At 37.7% G+C, this 11714-nt stretch overlaps 1 protein-coding gene across 1 annotated transcript; it reads right to left on the bottom strand.

Moving 5' to 3' along the window:
* Positions 1-2534: 2534 nt before the first annotated feature.
* Positions 2535-9409, bottom strand: LOC138014310 (patatin-like phospholipase domain-containing protein 4). Its single transcript, XM_068861359.1, has 6 exons — positions 8874-9409; positions 7253-7318; positions 6862-7132; positions 6018-6194; positions 5730-5868; positions 2535-4299 (listed from the first exon to the last, which is right to left on the bottom strand). Exons 1-6 carry the CDS (start codon positions 9288-9290, stop codon positions 4152-4154), a joined length of 1218 nt encoding a protein of 405 aa, XP_068717460.1. The 5' UTR covers positions 9291-9409; the 3' UTR covers positions 2535-4151.
* Positions 9410-11714: the final 2305 nt, after the last annotated feature.

The following is an 11714-nucleotide window of genomic DNA, read 5'->3' as shown; positions in this document are numbered from 1 at the left end:
TTTTTATGTATTGTACTGTGCAAACCTCTAAATGCTCGTCTTCCACCACCAGTTTTGTTTTCGTAGCATTCCTTACGCTTAAAACCGGTTTGTGGCCACTGGGGAGCACCATCGCCTTTCAACCAGTGAAATTGAGTGTTAGATTGTTTTGACTCGGAAAGGACTGGCACTGACTATGAAAACCAATCAGCCACCGTGTTCATAATCACAAATCATGGAAGCTCTCTCCGTTTTAACCGCTCGCTCGTCGCGAAAGAAAAATAGAACCTCTGGCATCCAGGGTATGTCAAATGCGACGTTAAAGTCGTCAGGCGTTAAATGAGTCTGTCTTATGTGTTGATCAAATCTAAACTTCAACATTCCCCTCCCGGGCAATCCCCAGGAAATGCAGGCATTTGATTATTCTTTGTTTTCATGGGTGGGGGGGGGGGGGGGGAATGTTGAAGTTTCGATTTGATCGGCCCATGAAACACATGTTTGGACGAGATGGAAGAGTTTAAAGGAAGAGATAGCATTTGTGAGCGATTGGCTTACAAAAAAAGGTCTTCGAAAGTTGCTTTCTAAGGAATTTTGGCAGCGTAATTCGTCTATGTCATACTATAGAGCGAATACAATATGGTTTCTGTTAGAGGTAATCAACCGACACTATAGGCTCTGCTGTTTATAAGTATACAGTACCCTCGTTAAACAACCTTTGCCATGTTCCGGAGTTAGAGCAACCTACACTTGCTTATGCACCTATACAGGAACCCATAACCCGGAGCCTACAACTCTACTGTGTTCGTGTAACGGCGTTTTCACAGACCAATTTATTTTTAGATTGAATTTCCCGGGAATGAGACTCCCACAGGAGCCCGATGACCAATTACAAGAAATTAAGCTGACGTCATAGGGTCACCGAACCGGAACTGCCTTTGTTTTTTGACCTAATTCGCGGGAAGGGCTAGTCTAAAAATAAACCTTCTTGTGAAAACGCAGTTTCACAGACGCTGTATGGAAGTTGCACGCTCCAGATGGGCTCCTGACCTATATCAGTGTTTTGATCACGTACATCAAAATCGCTACCCTGGGGACAGACCTCACGATTAAACTCCCTCGGGCTTAATAAGCACCAAAAAAACCACGTATGACCTCACCATACATTGAATACTAACCGACAAAGATTAGATTTGAGATTAAACATCGTTTTAGGCCTAATTAGGCCTAAAAAGTTATTGCTCCTAATCTCAGTCTTAATCTGAATCCTAATCTTAATCTCAATGAATTAGGAGCAATAATATTTAATCTCAAATCCAACCTTTGTCGGTTAGTATTCAATGTATTGTGAGGTCATACATGGTGTTTTAGTGTTTCCTTTCGCTGTTTCATGGTTTAGTAATCCCCTTTGATACCCCATTAATTCGACGGAATGGCGCTCGGTCATTTTACTCTTTTCCGGCTTCCTTTGCCTTCACAAACAGATAAATAAAACTCTTATATTTCTTTTCGAATTCTGCATTTATTAACCTTTGTATTGATATATAGTTTGAGATAGTTTCCTCTAAAACAGCGCGCGTAGGAATTTTTTCTGGAAATGCCTCATCATAGGTCCATTTCAGGTGATCAAATGCCCCCACCCCGGGAAAATTACCAGATTACCGTTCTCACTTTTCAGTAGCTTCTATTATGCTTCTGAAGCTGTGTATGTAAACATGGTTTAATAGACAACACCAAGGAGAACCAGGAGGCCCTACATGGCACAAGGCTCAAGGAGGACAGGTAACAGGTATAAATATCCAAAGAGAACCAATAACAAAAAGTTGACAAATTTTGATGTCGAATTATAATCAATAAACCTCTAATATAAAAGTAAGGTTACCGGTATGTCTATGTGGATTACCGCATGTAAGTACTACACTAGACCCATGTTCTACTCATATAGAAACACGTAGAGAATACGTGACATGGAAACATAACATGAAATCGAGGCTAGCGATAAAATTCCCCATCCCCTATGAGTGGTGATCAAATGCCCCACCCCCGGAAAGACTACGATGATCAAATTCCCTCCCCTCGGGTAGAAAAAGGTGTCAAATGCCTGGGGGGATGTTGAAGCTTCAATTTGACTGATACAAAGATAGCCCCAAACATGCTAACAGTAAGGCAGAACTGAATGTTCAAATTTTCAGAATCACAGTCTTAAAAGAGGAGCAGAGGTTAGACAAACACATGCATGTTCTTGACACGGAAATTTATGGCCAAATCAGGATTGGTCTCTTGTGCTCGTTCATCCGATTTTCTGCAGGCCACAAAAAAAACCAGAGTCAAATCGGTCAAGTAAATAATTAACTTCTTGATCATGGATTATAACAATTTTTCATATTTGATGACCAATATTAAGAAACACATCTCAGTTTGCTGTCACAAAACCGAAATAAAATTATTGGAAAACAGTGCTTCTATTATTATTATTATTATTATTATTATTATTGATGATAATTCCCACTTATGTTAACAAAGAGAGTAGACAAAAATCAGACAATTAAAATGACAAATTTCCAAAGCATTTTTTTTTATTTTTTAGTATTTTGATATTTTCACAAATATTACAAACCTTAGCCCATATATTAATTATTGATAATAACAGATCTCATAATCTTTTTGTTGACATCTGACAAGTAAAAATCTATTAATTGGATTCTTATAGAATAAATTTATATCATACATAATTACACGATCTACATGTATACAGTTTATAAGAATTATTAATAACAATACATTTTCCAAAATTGCCCTTTTTACATGTATGAATATATTTTTTTTAAAAAACACCCTTCCACCTTGTGCCCAAAATTTAAAAATCATTTCAGCATATGCCATGAATTATATGGAGAAATTTGATGCAGAATCAAAACTCACCTCTAAAACCACAGGCAACCCAAGATCATTGTAAAGGAAAAACAAAATTACTGTATTTACCTGTGTTTCTACAGGCTCCCAAACATGGACCAAGCTAAGGTTGGTCTGTTTTTTTTTCTCTTTGAACCATTCTCCCTCTCACTTAGGGGCTTGTCCACAGAATTTTTATATTAATTTTTATTAATAAGGCATCTTTTCACATAATTATTATTGAATTTCACAAACGTTGCCTGACAATGATCTTTCTGCCCTTTTCATTTAGGTCATTTATAAAACTTCTTGCTATCTCTACAGTAACCTCGTTCCCGGGGTCTCTATTGTAACCGGCCGGTTGCAAGAGAGACCCTTAAGGAATGACGTTGTCTCTACAGAATATTAATTCCTCATTTAAGAATGAAGGGTTGGTTGATCAAGACAACCAAACTGAAACTCTAGGGTGTAAACAATACCTGAGCCACAATAAATAGCAAACACCAACCCTACCCTTCTCCTATCCACCTTTAGGGTTAACACTGTTGTAAACCGTTATTATTTTACTGTAGTTTGTTCTTTTTAGCATTTTTTATGTGAGCCATTCCAGATACCTTAAACTGTTGATAGCCAAAAGATAACCCTGGTCTGTCCTAATTTTAATTCTTCTTTACGTTTAATTTTCTTAATCTGAGGGTAATAAAGTTAATTTATGAGTGACTCACAGACTTGACTCAGAGGTATTTCACATTGTGTACACACCAATCCAACTCAAATGAACCGCTTTACCACAATCATGTTTCTGACCATTCAAATCTCAATGATCAATTTATGTATATATACATATTCAGATCCAATCATATTGGATTTCACGTTTCTTTACAAAAATGCTAGCTCTGTTAAAATTGCTGTGGTTCTTCTAATGACTTAAATTATAGACTACAATTACTCATAACCTGCCTCTTTTAACCTGCCTCTACATGAACATGTATGAAACAGTAGCTCATACACTACAAATGCCATATGGAAGATAGCCAACTGGAAAAACTTTGATGATACTGGTACTTAATTTCCTTGGATAATTATTATGCAATAAAAATCTAACCAATTTTTGGGAGTTTCTAGCTGTACATGCATGTATGTACACTGTAAATTATGCAGACTCATTCATATAGCTCTTTGTAATCTACATTACAATGACAGTTTGTACAATAATTTATACAAGCAATAACATTATATATATATATATACATAAATTAGGTACAATTAACATAATATTGTACTCAGTCCCAAATTATCATGGGTTGTCCTTTCTTCCATTCTACCTCATGTTTATCTTGATATGTGTGGATCATTATGTAGACCATGGATAGTAGCTGGTCAAGGAAGATACTTCCTGTCTTCTCGACTTTAGGCAGTACTTGTATAAAACTGTTAAAGAAACAAAAAACCAAATGAAACAGGGAATATGAATACTGCATTTTATGAGCCCGTTTCAAAGCGTATGAATGCTGACAGGCAACACAACATTAACAAAAATGGTGAAAGAAAACTTCCTAAATGCCAAATTGGAACCCACTTATTAATTCAACACAAAAGAAATAATGAAGACAGCCACATTACGATTATTAATGCTAATTGGCCATTTCCGAGTTCATGTCTGCCTCGTCTTTGAAGCGAGTCTACGTGCAACATTTTTCTTACATGATAAGTAGTTTTCTTTCATAGAGAGGTTTTCAATTGAGTGTCGAAAGTAATTAGCGAATTGCTTTGGTTTTGCATTACTTCAAGGCAGTGATTGGTTCAAAGTATTCACGCCACTTTTTCAACCAATCAGAAGTGAAACCAAAACCAATTGTGGCTCGCGCATGCACATTTTCCCGCGCTTTGTGTTGTCTACATGTAATTACTTTGAGTTTTGATTGGTTTACTGGATTGTCTCCGTCCTTTCTGATTGGCCAAAGTAATTACTTTGGTTTTGGTTTTACAACACTTGATTGAAACTCACTCTATGTAAAGTAGAACTAATTACCATCACAAAAACTTTGCACATAGACTTGCTTTAAACACGAGGCAGACATGAACTCGGAAATGGCCTATTCTGCATACACGAATAAAGGTTGTTGAAGACTTGCTGATTCATTGATTGATGCCACAAAGAGAGCTGGGCAGAATATTATTAAAAGATTATGAAAGCATTTTAATGTAGGCTTTTATGAACCTTTTGCACAAATATTGGACTGTCACATGATAATTATTGTAATCTTAAGTGATGTGTTTTCAACAAATAAACCGTTGTTGTTTGTCATAACTTGGTGCCCAAAGGTGGGGGCAAAGCTAAGGTTACAGGGAAATGATGCCATTTCATGAATTCTCAAACAATGACAGCAATGTTTGTTTATAGCAGTGATCATTAAGGGTGACCTCAGCACAAAAGCATTATCAAGTGGACAGATTAGTGCCCCACTTGGAAGACTTCTATTTTAATAAAGTCACATGAAACGTTAAAACTGGCAAACATACTGTAAGCTAGTGTCATATAATTATTTTCAGAATCCGTCTACAAAAGGTATGTTCATTTTCTGCCAAATATTCTTCACCAGAATTCTGGAGTAAAGTAGATGTCCCATAGTAAAACATGTCGGGTACTATCCAGGGGTGAAAAGAGAAGTTACTCATCATTTTTTGTTGTATTTCCATCCTTTTTCAGCCAGTTTTCCCTATCAACTTTTTGGATTACTGGTAAGTCATTCCATAATTTCTGTGCTCTCTTTGATTTTGTAAAAGTCATTGAAGGGAAGTTATGCCAATTAACATGCTTTAGAAATAATTTATTATTTATTTAAGTGTTATTCCCTTACTTGTGAACAAGGTGATAGATTTTCCTGAGAAGAACTACATATGGTTTTGCTACCAGCTTGACAGCCGAAAAAAGTCTTCGCAAAAAGTAACAGGACCAAAGCTCTGCCTCTTTCACAGTGTCATTAGCTTCATAAAGAGCTGCCAAAAAAATAAAAAATAAATAAATAAATAAATAAAAGAAATAAACAAACCTGCCCATGAATGAGTTACCAGTAATATTATATGTCATGTTTGCAAAAAAATGACACAAGCAGATATTTACGGTACCTCTCGAGTAAATCACTCACCTAGAACGAGCTTGGTTGCTCCTTCTTCATCAGTATCAGTGTCAGAATTCTCTGAAGTTGTGCTGAATGTATCTTCGTCTTCACTTCCATATGAACTGTCTGATCGTGGCCGTGTTTCAGGGATGTGCTGAGGAACAGGAGGGGGTTGGAGTGCTGTTTTCTTCAGCATATGAGGATCTTGAAAGAGATGAACCATTGAAAAAGTCAGGAAATTTTTAAGACCCTAATGTTAATTTCCTCTATGTTGAGTTATCACAGAAAATGGAGGTTCTTTGACAACTAATATTAGGGAGATTAATAAGCACGCACGTTTTTGAGATGTGGACAGCAACGGGAAGTGAGCTGTTTTCCCTTTTAACTTGTCTTCGCACAACTACATTTACATTGATAAGTATCTTTTCTCCATTAGAGATGATTAGTACAAAAATGTGGGAGACACCACTGTCCTGGGACGAGAAATTTTCTCTTCCAGTTGCCGTCCGCGTCTCAAAAACGCGTGTGCTTAAGCTCGCTATTGTTTTTTATCATGCACTTAACATTATGATTAGCCTGCAAGCAAGCTGCTGCCATTGAAAATGGCATTTGGTCAAAATTTAGTGGCTTATGGTGACGCCTTGCTCAGCGGAGGGTGTAAAGGGCAGATCGCAGGTTGGGGTTGCAGGTTATTGTTTTACGATAACTGAAATAACCCAACCCTTTACAAAATGCTAACCTTAGGCTTAGTTGTCAATGGCTGGGCTGCTTCAGGGATGAATAGGTAATAAATTAACGTTAATTTACACTTGAAATAAATTTACATGTTCACATACACTTTTTTGTCTGAATATTTGTCAAAGACACTTACAATGTGTCCTCAAAAAAGTCAGGGTGTCTCTGTAGCCATTTAAACCAATATTAAACAGTACATCTTGTTGAGGAGGAAAGAGTGCTCTGGAAACCCGGTAAAGATTATGAAGAGTCACTTGCATACTGGTATTCATGAAGTCGATGTGGGCATCATTTGATGAGACGTCCTTGGGACATATGTCACACTGACCACTGAATGGAGACACTGTAATTGTTTCTCCTGTGAAGTGTTGAGGCAGGTTGTCTGAGACACCTCCATCTACATAATACTAGGAAAAAAAATGGAATGCTTCTTTATTAAAATATGTGAATCTTGATCCTCCTAGTTTAACAAGATAAAAAATTATTTAACAACACTGTTACAGCTTGAGCAATGAATCTTGACTTACCTTTCCTCTAATTGATATAGGAATAATTCCAGACCAGAATGGTACAAAGCAGGTTGCAAGTATTACCTGTATTAAGAAAAACAGTAAAGTGATAAAAAGTAAATCTTTATATTTCTCCTAATCCAGTGCAGTCCAATTTAGTTCCTTCAATAGTTTTCATTCAAAATGGTATTTTAAGAGTTAGTCCATTTTAGGGTAGTCCATTTGGGTAGTCCATCGGGATAGTCCATGGGACTGAGGGTCAGTGTTTTGTCTACCCCCTTTTATGATCGTATGTGTATGTTAGTTGCTTTCTGAGATTTCTTTCTTAGTCTAAATGGATAAATGGAATTAAAATGAAGAAAGAAACCAAAAACTGTGGCTCAATAATTAAGCAATAATAACACATCATTCATTATCATTACTGTACTGAGTGTTACGGTGTCTTAAGGCTGAGGTCCCATGAATTATCAGTCAAATGATCAATGAGTCAATGAGACCCACAGTTAATTAATATACCGGTAGCAATAATTTATTGATTAAGCCTTAAAGCCCTCATTTCAGTGATTAGGCCTAACCACTCACTGAATTTTAGCTTTCATTTTATGGGTTAGGGTAACTGCACTTACTCATTGACTCATGACTCATTGACTCATTGATCCATTCACTCATAAATACTTGATACTCCTAAAGGCTAGTTTCTCAAGTTTCTTGTTTTGAGCTAAATAATTTAGCTCAATTTGTTAATGCCTATTTCCATTTCAACTGCTTCCCTTGCTTACAGAGCAACTTATACTTGTTTTTGCCACATAACATCGGGACAGATCATAGAAAAGATTTCTCACAACAGTACAATTTAACCCCTGCAGATCAGAATTAATTATTCGTTAACCAATCCTTCACCCCAAACAATGCTTGTTTTGAAGTCTGTTGGGTTGAAATATTTAATCCACATGCCTACCAAAGTATGTTCTGTAATCCAAATAAACACTTAGATTTTCAAAAAGATCAACCAGCAGAGTAACTGTTGTAACTTCACATTTCCATTCAAATTATTTACATAAGTTCATATTGATCATCAACTAGCATAATAAGCAGTTGCAGAAAAACCAGACAAACCGGCCTTGGACATATTTTATTCACCACAGCAGCTACCCCAGTTGTCAATTCGCACGTTTCTCGTTTCGCAATACACATGAAAACTAACACCCTACAGACAATAATCCATGGAAAGAGACACCTGTTATGCAAATTACACTTGGACACCCGCCATGCTTATGTTTTGCAGTGACAACCTATTAACACGACATGAAATTCCAACCGAAAAATAACTTATGCTCGCCATTTTGCCAACAAAGCCTTTAATATGATTCGAGAACGCGATCAGCCGTTCCAGAGGCAAGGACGTTCGAATCGAAACGTTGGCCGGTGATGCAATCACAACGAGTTCGAAAGCGATATTTCGACGCGAAATCGATCCCTAAATTTCTTCAGCGTTCATTATGGCTAGAACGTGAAACAACGCTGAATTTTCGGGTTGTAAATAAAAAATGCCTCAGGCAAAATGTACCGTATTTCAAACAAAATCTCTCACACACTGCGTCATGGTTTTTAAAATAATATATCTTTGGTTTCAACTTACCTCTACTAATTCTTCTTTTGAAGAAAACTCTGATATCACTACGTTTTTCAAGTCAGAAACTCTTGTTACAGAAATGTGTAGTCTTCCGCTCGCAAGTTTATGAGCGTTCTCTGGAATGTTTTTCTCTAAAGCTCTCCTCAATGTGCCATTAACATCATAGCTTGGATGAAGCGTTCCCAGCGTTAGAGTGTTCGCCCGTTTGGCGACTCTTACAAAAAACTCACAGAAACCATTGAGGTCTAAGTCTAACAAGCAAACTGTGGCAGTTATTCCACCAGCGCTAGCTCCGCCACAACGTTTCAGTCTTTTAAGAAGAGCTGGCGCATTATCTCGCATACTTGAAAGGACCCCGAGATAATAAACTCCCAAGAACCCGCAACCAGAAAACGATAAGTTTAAATCTTGCTCGTCAGACATGAGTGAACGGTCGACTTGGCGATTGCTCAATCGAAATATTCCTTAAACTTTGAAGGAGAGAGTAAGCAAAACTGCCTTCGTTAAAGGTGGGAAGATAAACATGGCATTGTCTTGCGTGTTGTACGCCTAGTCACCGCCCATCTCTGACCCACCTCACCTTTATTCTGATTGGCTAATTTTCTAAAGACCCAATCGGATATGTCATCGGATATTAAAATTGCCAGCCAAACAAGATTGAAAAACAGGTTACTCTGTTTGCAAAGCCGGGTTGAAGCGTGACGTTAGCGAAAAAAAAAAAAAACTCTTCAATATGAGCATAAATTTCACGATCTGTAGTTTGTTTGTGTTCTAAATTGCTTTCGATGGGATTGACTCGAAGGATTTCATTAGTTTTCCGGTTTTCAGACGTCCAAGACATGTCACTTGCACGTTAATGTCGCGCATTTCGGAAGCCGGACAACATCGGGTATTTTGTTATAAAATTTTTCTTTTCAGTGTTTTGGCGATGCATTTTTGGACGAGATACATTCAAGACATTTCATGATTTGGTTCATCATGGATCAGAATTCCCTGCTAGCAGAGATCTTTTTTCTTTTGCTTTCGCTGTACTCGTCAGCACCGCGAAAGCAAAAGGAAAGAGATCTCTGCTAGCAGGGAAGGATCGAAAGAGAAATGTGGAATTTTTCATTTTAATAGATCACCTTGCGAGCGAGTAATTAGCTTCTGTCCTGCTGCTCGAGGATTTTCAAATAACATTTGTTCAGTGGAAAGTTTCTCAGTCTTATTTTAACTTCCCTGTTTTTGTTTCTGTAGATTGCTATGACAGCTCACTTCCGCCAGAGACGGTAATATTAACCCTTCAATGACACACTGAGTGACACGCGAGCTCTGTGTGGTACTAGGATGAAAAGGGCCTTGTTTCGAAACTGGCGAGATCATCCACTGGTGAATCTCAAGTAAAATAAGAAACAGTCTTCTGGGTCGAGGAAATTCTTTACGTCTCAGAGGAAGCCGAAGTTCGAAATATGAACGTCATTAAAGTATTAATTTTGGGCAACCGTTGAATACAACAAGCTCTTTTATTCAACTGTTACGTAACATCCATAGGGGTTTCAGCTGAGTGCGCGCGCGAGCCACACACGTAAAATCAAAATGGAAGACCGGAGAAAAATAAACTTTACCGCTTATTTCGCTCATATTTCTTCTAATTATTATAATTTTTATAGAGATGAAATTTAAGCATACATCACTTATTCACTTATTGCACAAGCGGTTTCATGTGTTGGCCCGCAGTTCTACGCGCGCGCGGACTCGAATGAGCGGGCGACGCATACGTAAATGCTGAATTTCCAATCTCGTCCCCAGAGTCCGTTTTTCTTTTGGTCAGCACCAAGAACACTAGCCTCCCACGCAAACGTTCTTACTGAGAACGTTTGCGTGGGGGGCTACAAGAACACCGGCCACTTCCAAGGCAGGAAGTCCGCAAATCACGGACTTCTTGCTTGTCTACGCTGACTCAGAAATAATATTTGAAACAACAGTGGTTGTCAACGGTTACAAAAATGGACCTTCACTACGACTGCGCATAAATTGGAAGTGGCCAGATTTCTTTTGGTCAGCATCACGAACACGTTTGTATCTCTTCCTCGATTCCGGACGGCAAATTGCTTTCATTTTTTGCATTTTAACCTAAATTAAATTAAATTAAATTAAAATTAATTGTAGGTCTTAGATGTTGAAAAAATTCTGTCGGTGACAAAAAAATAGAGACATGTTTTAAAAAAGTGATTTTTCTGTAAAACTGTCCTACAGATTTTGATGAATTTTAAGTAACGCTGTATGGGAAGATTTCGCCGTGTCTTACATCGTTGCCATGGTAACAGCATTTGTAAGAAAATGTTATTTTCTACTTTCTCAAACCCCATAATACACCTCTTTTACCCCCCCCCCCCCCCACCCTTGAAAAGAAAAAACCATTTGCATTAGGTCTTTTATTTACAAATGATACATCTTCTTCTATTCAATCAAGTGTGCGACTGGCCGAAGACCTGGCAACTTACCTTTGATGTATCTAAGTGCTTTCAACTTGGGATAATAAGCTCGTAAGAAAACTCCTGTTGACTTAAAGCATTCTTTGAATACCAAGCTTATTTCAAAAGTAACCTTCTACAACTTATTTAGGCTCAGTGCATATTACTGATAATCTATCCTGGAACGAACAATATTTGCAAGTAGGCGAACTCAACCCCGGTTTCAGTGCTCAGACGAAACTAATCTGGCTGTTCTCCGGAGGTCAAGAGTAACGCTTTTACCCTTGTAAGCCCTAAATTGGATTATGCTTGCAGTGTAGGGAATCCCTACACGCAATGCAATATCGATAACGTAGAGATGGTCCAACGTCGTGCGGCTAGAATTGTCTACAAT

Source organism: Montipora capricornis, chromosome 8, assembly GCF_036669925.1.
Source record: "Montipora capricornis isolate CH-2021 chromosome 8, ASM3666992v2, whole genome shotgun sequence".
NCBI classification, from domain to species: Eukaryota; Metazoa; Cnidaria; class Anthozoa; order Scleractinia; family Acroporidae; genus Montipora; species Montipora capricornis.
Note: the sequence above shows the minus strand (reverse complement) of the source record. Positions and strands in the feature narration are given on the sequence as shown.

What these genes read in the sequence shown, in the direction of transcription:
- LOC138014310 (XM_068861359.1), bottom strand. Translation starts at nt 9,290, where the DNA reads ATGTCTGACGAGCAAGATTTAAACTTATCGTTTTCTGGTTGCGGGTTC. An exon ending in CAAAAGAAGAATTAGTAGAG is followed by an intron (nt 7,319 to 8,873) that starts GTAAGTTGAAAC and finishes TTCTTAATACAG; the next exon opens with GTAATACTTGCAACCTGCTT. An exon ending in ATCTATCACCTTGTTCACAA is followed by an intron (nt 4,300 to 5,729) that starts GTAAGGGAATAA and finishes TTTCTTTAACAG; the next exon opens with TTTTATACAAGTACTGCCTA.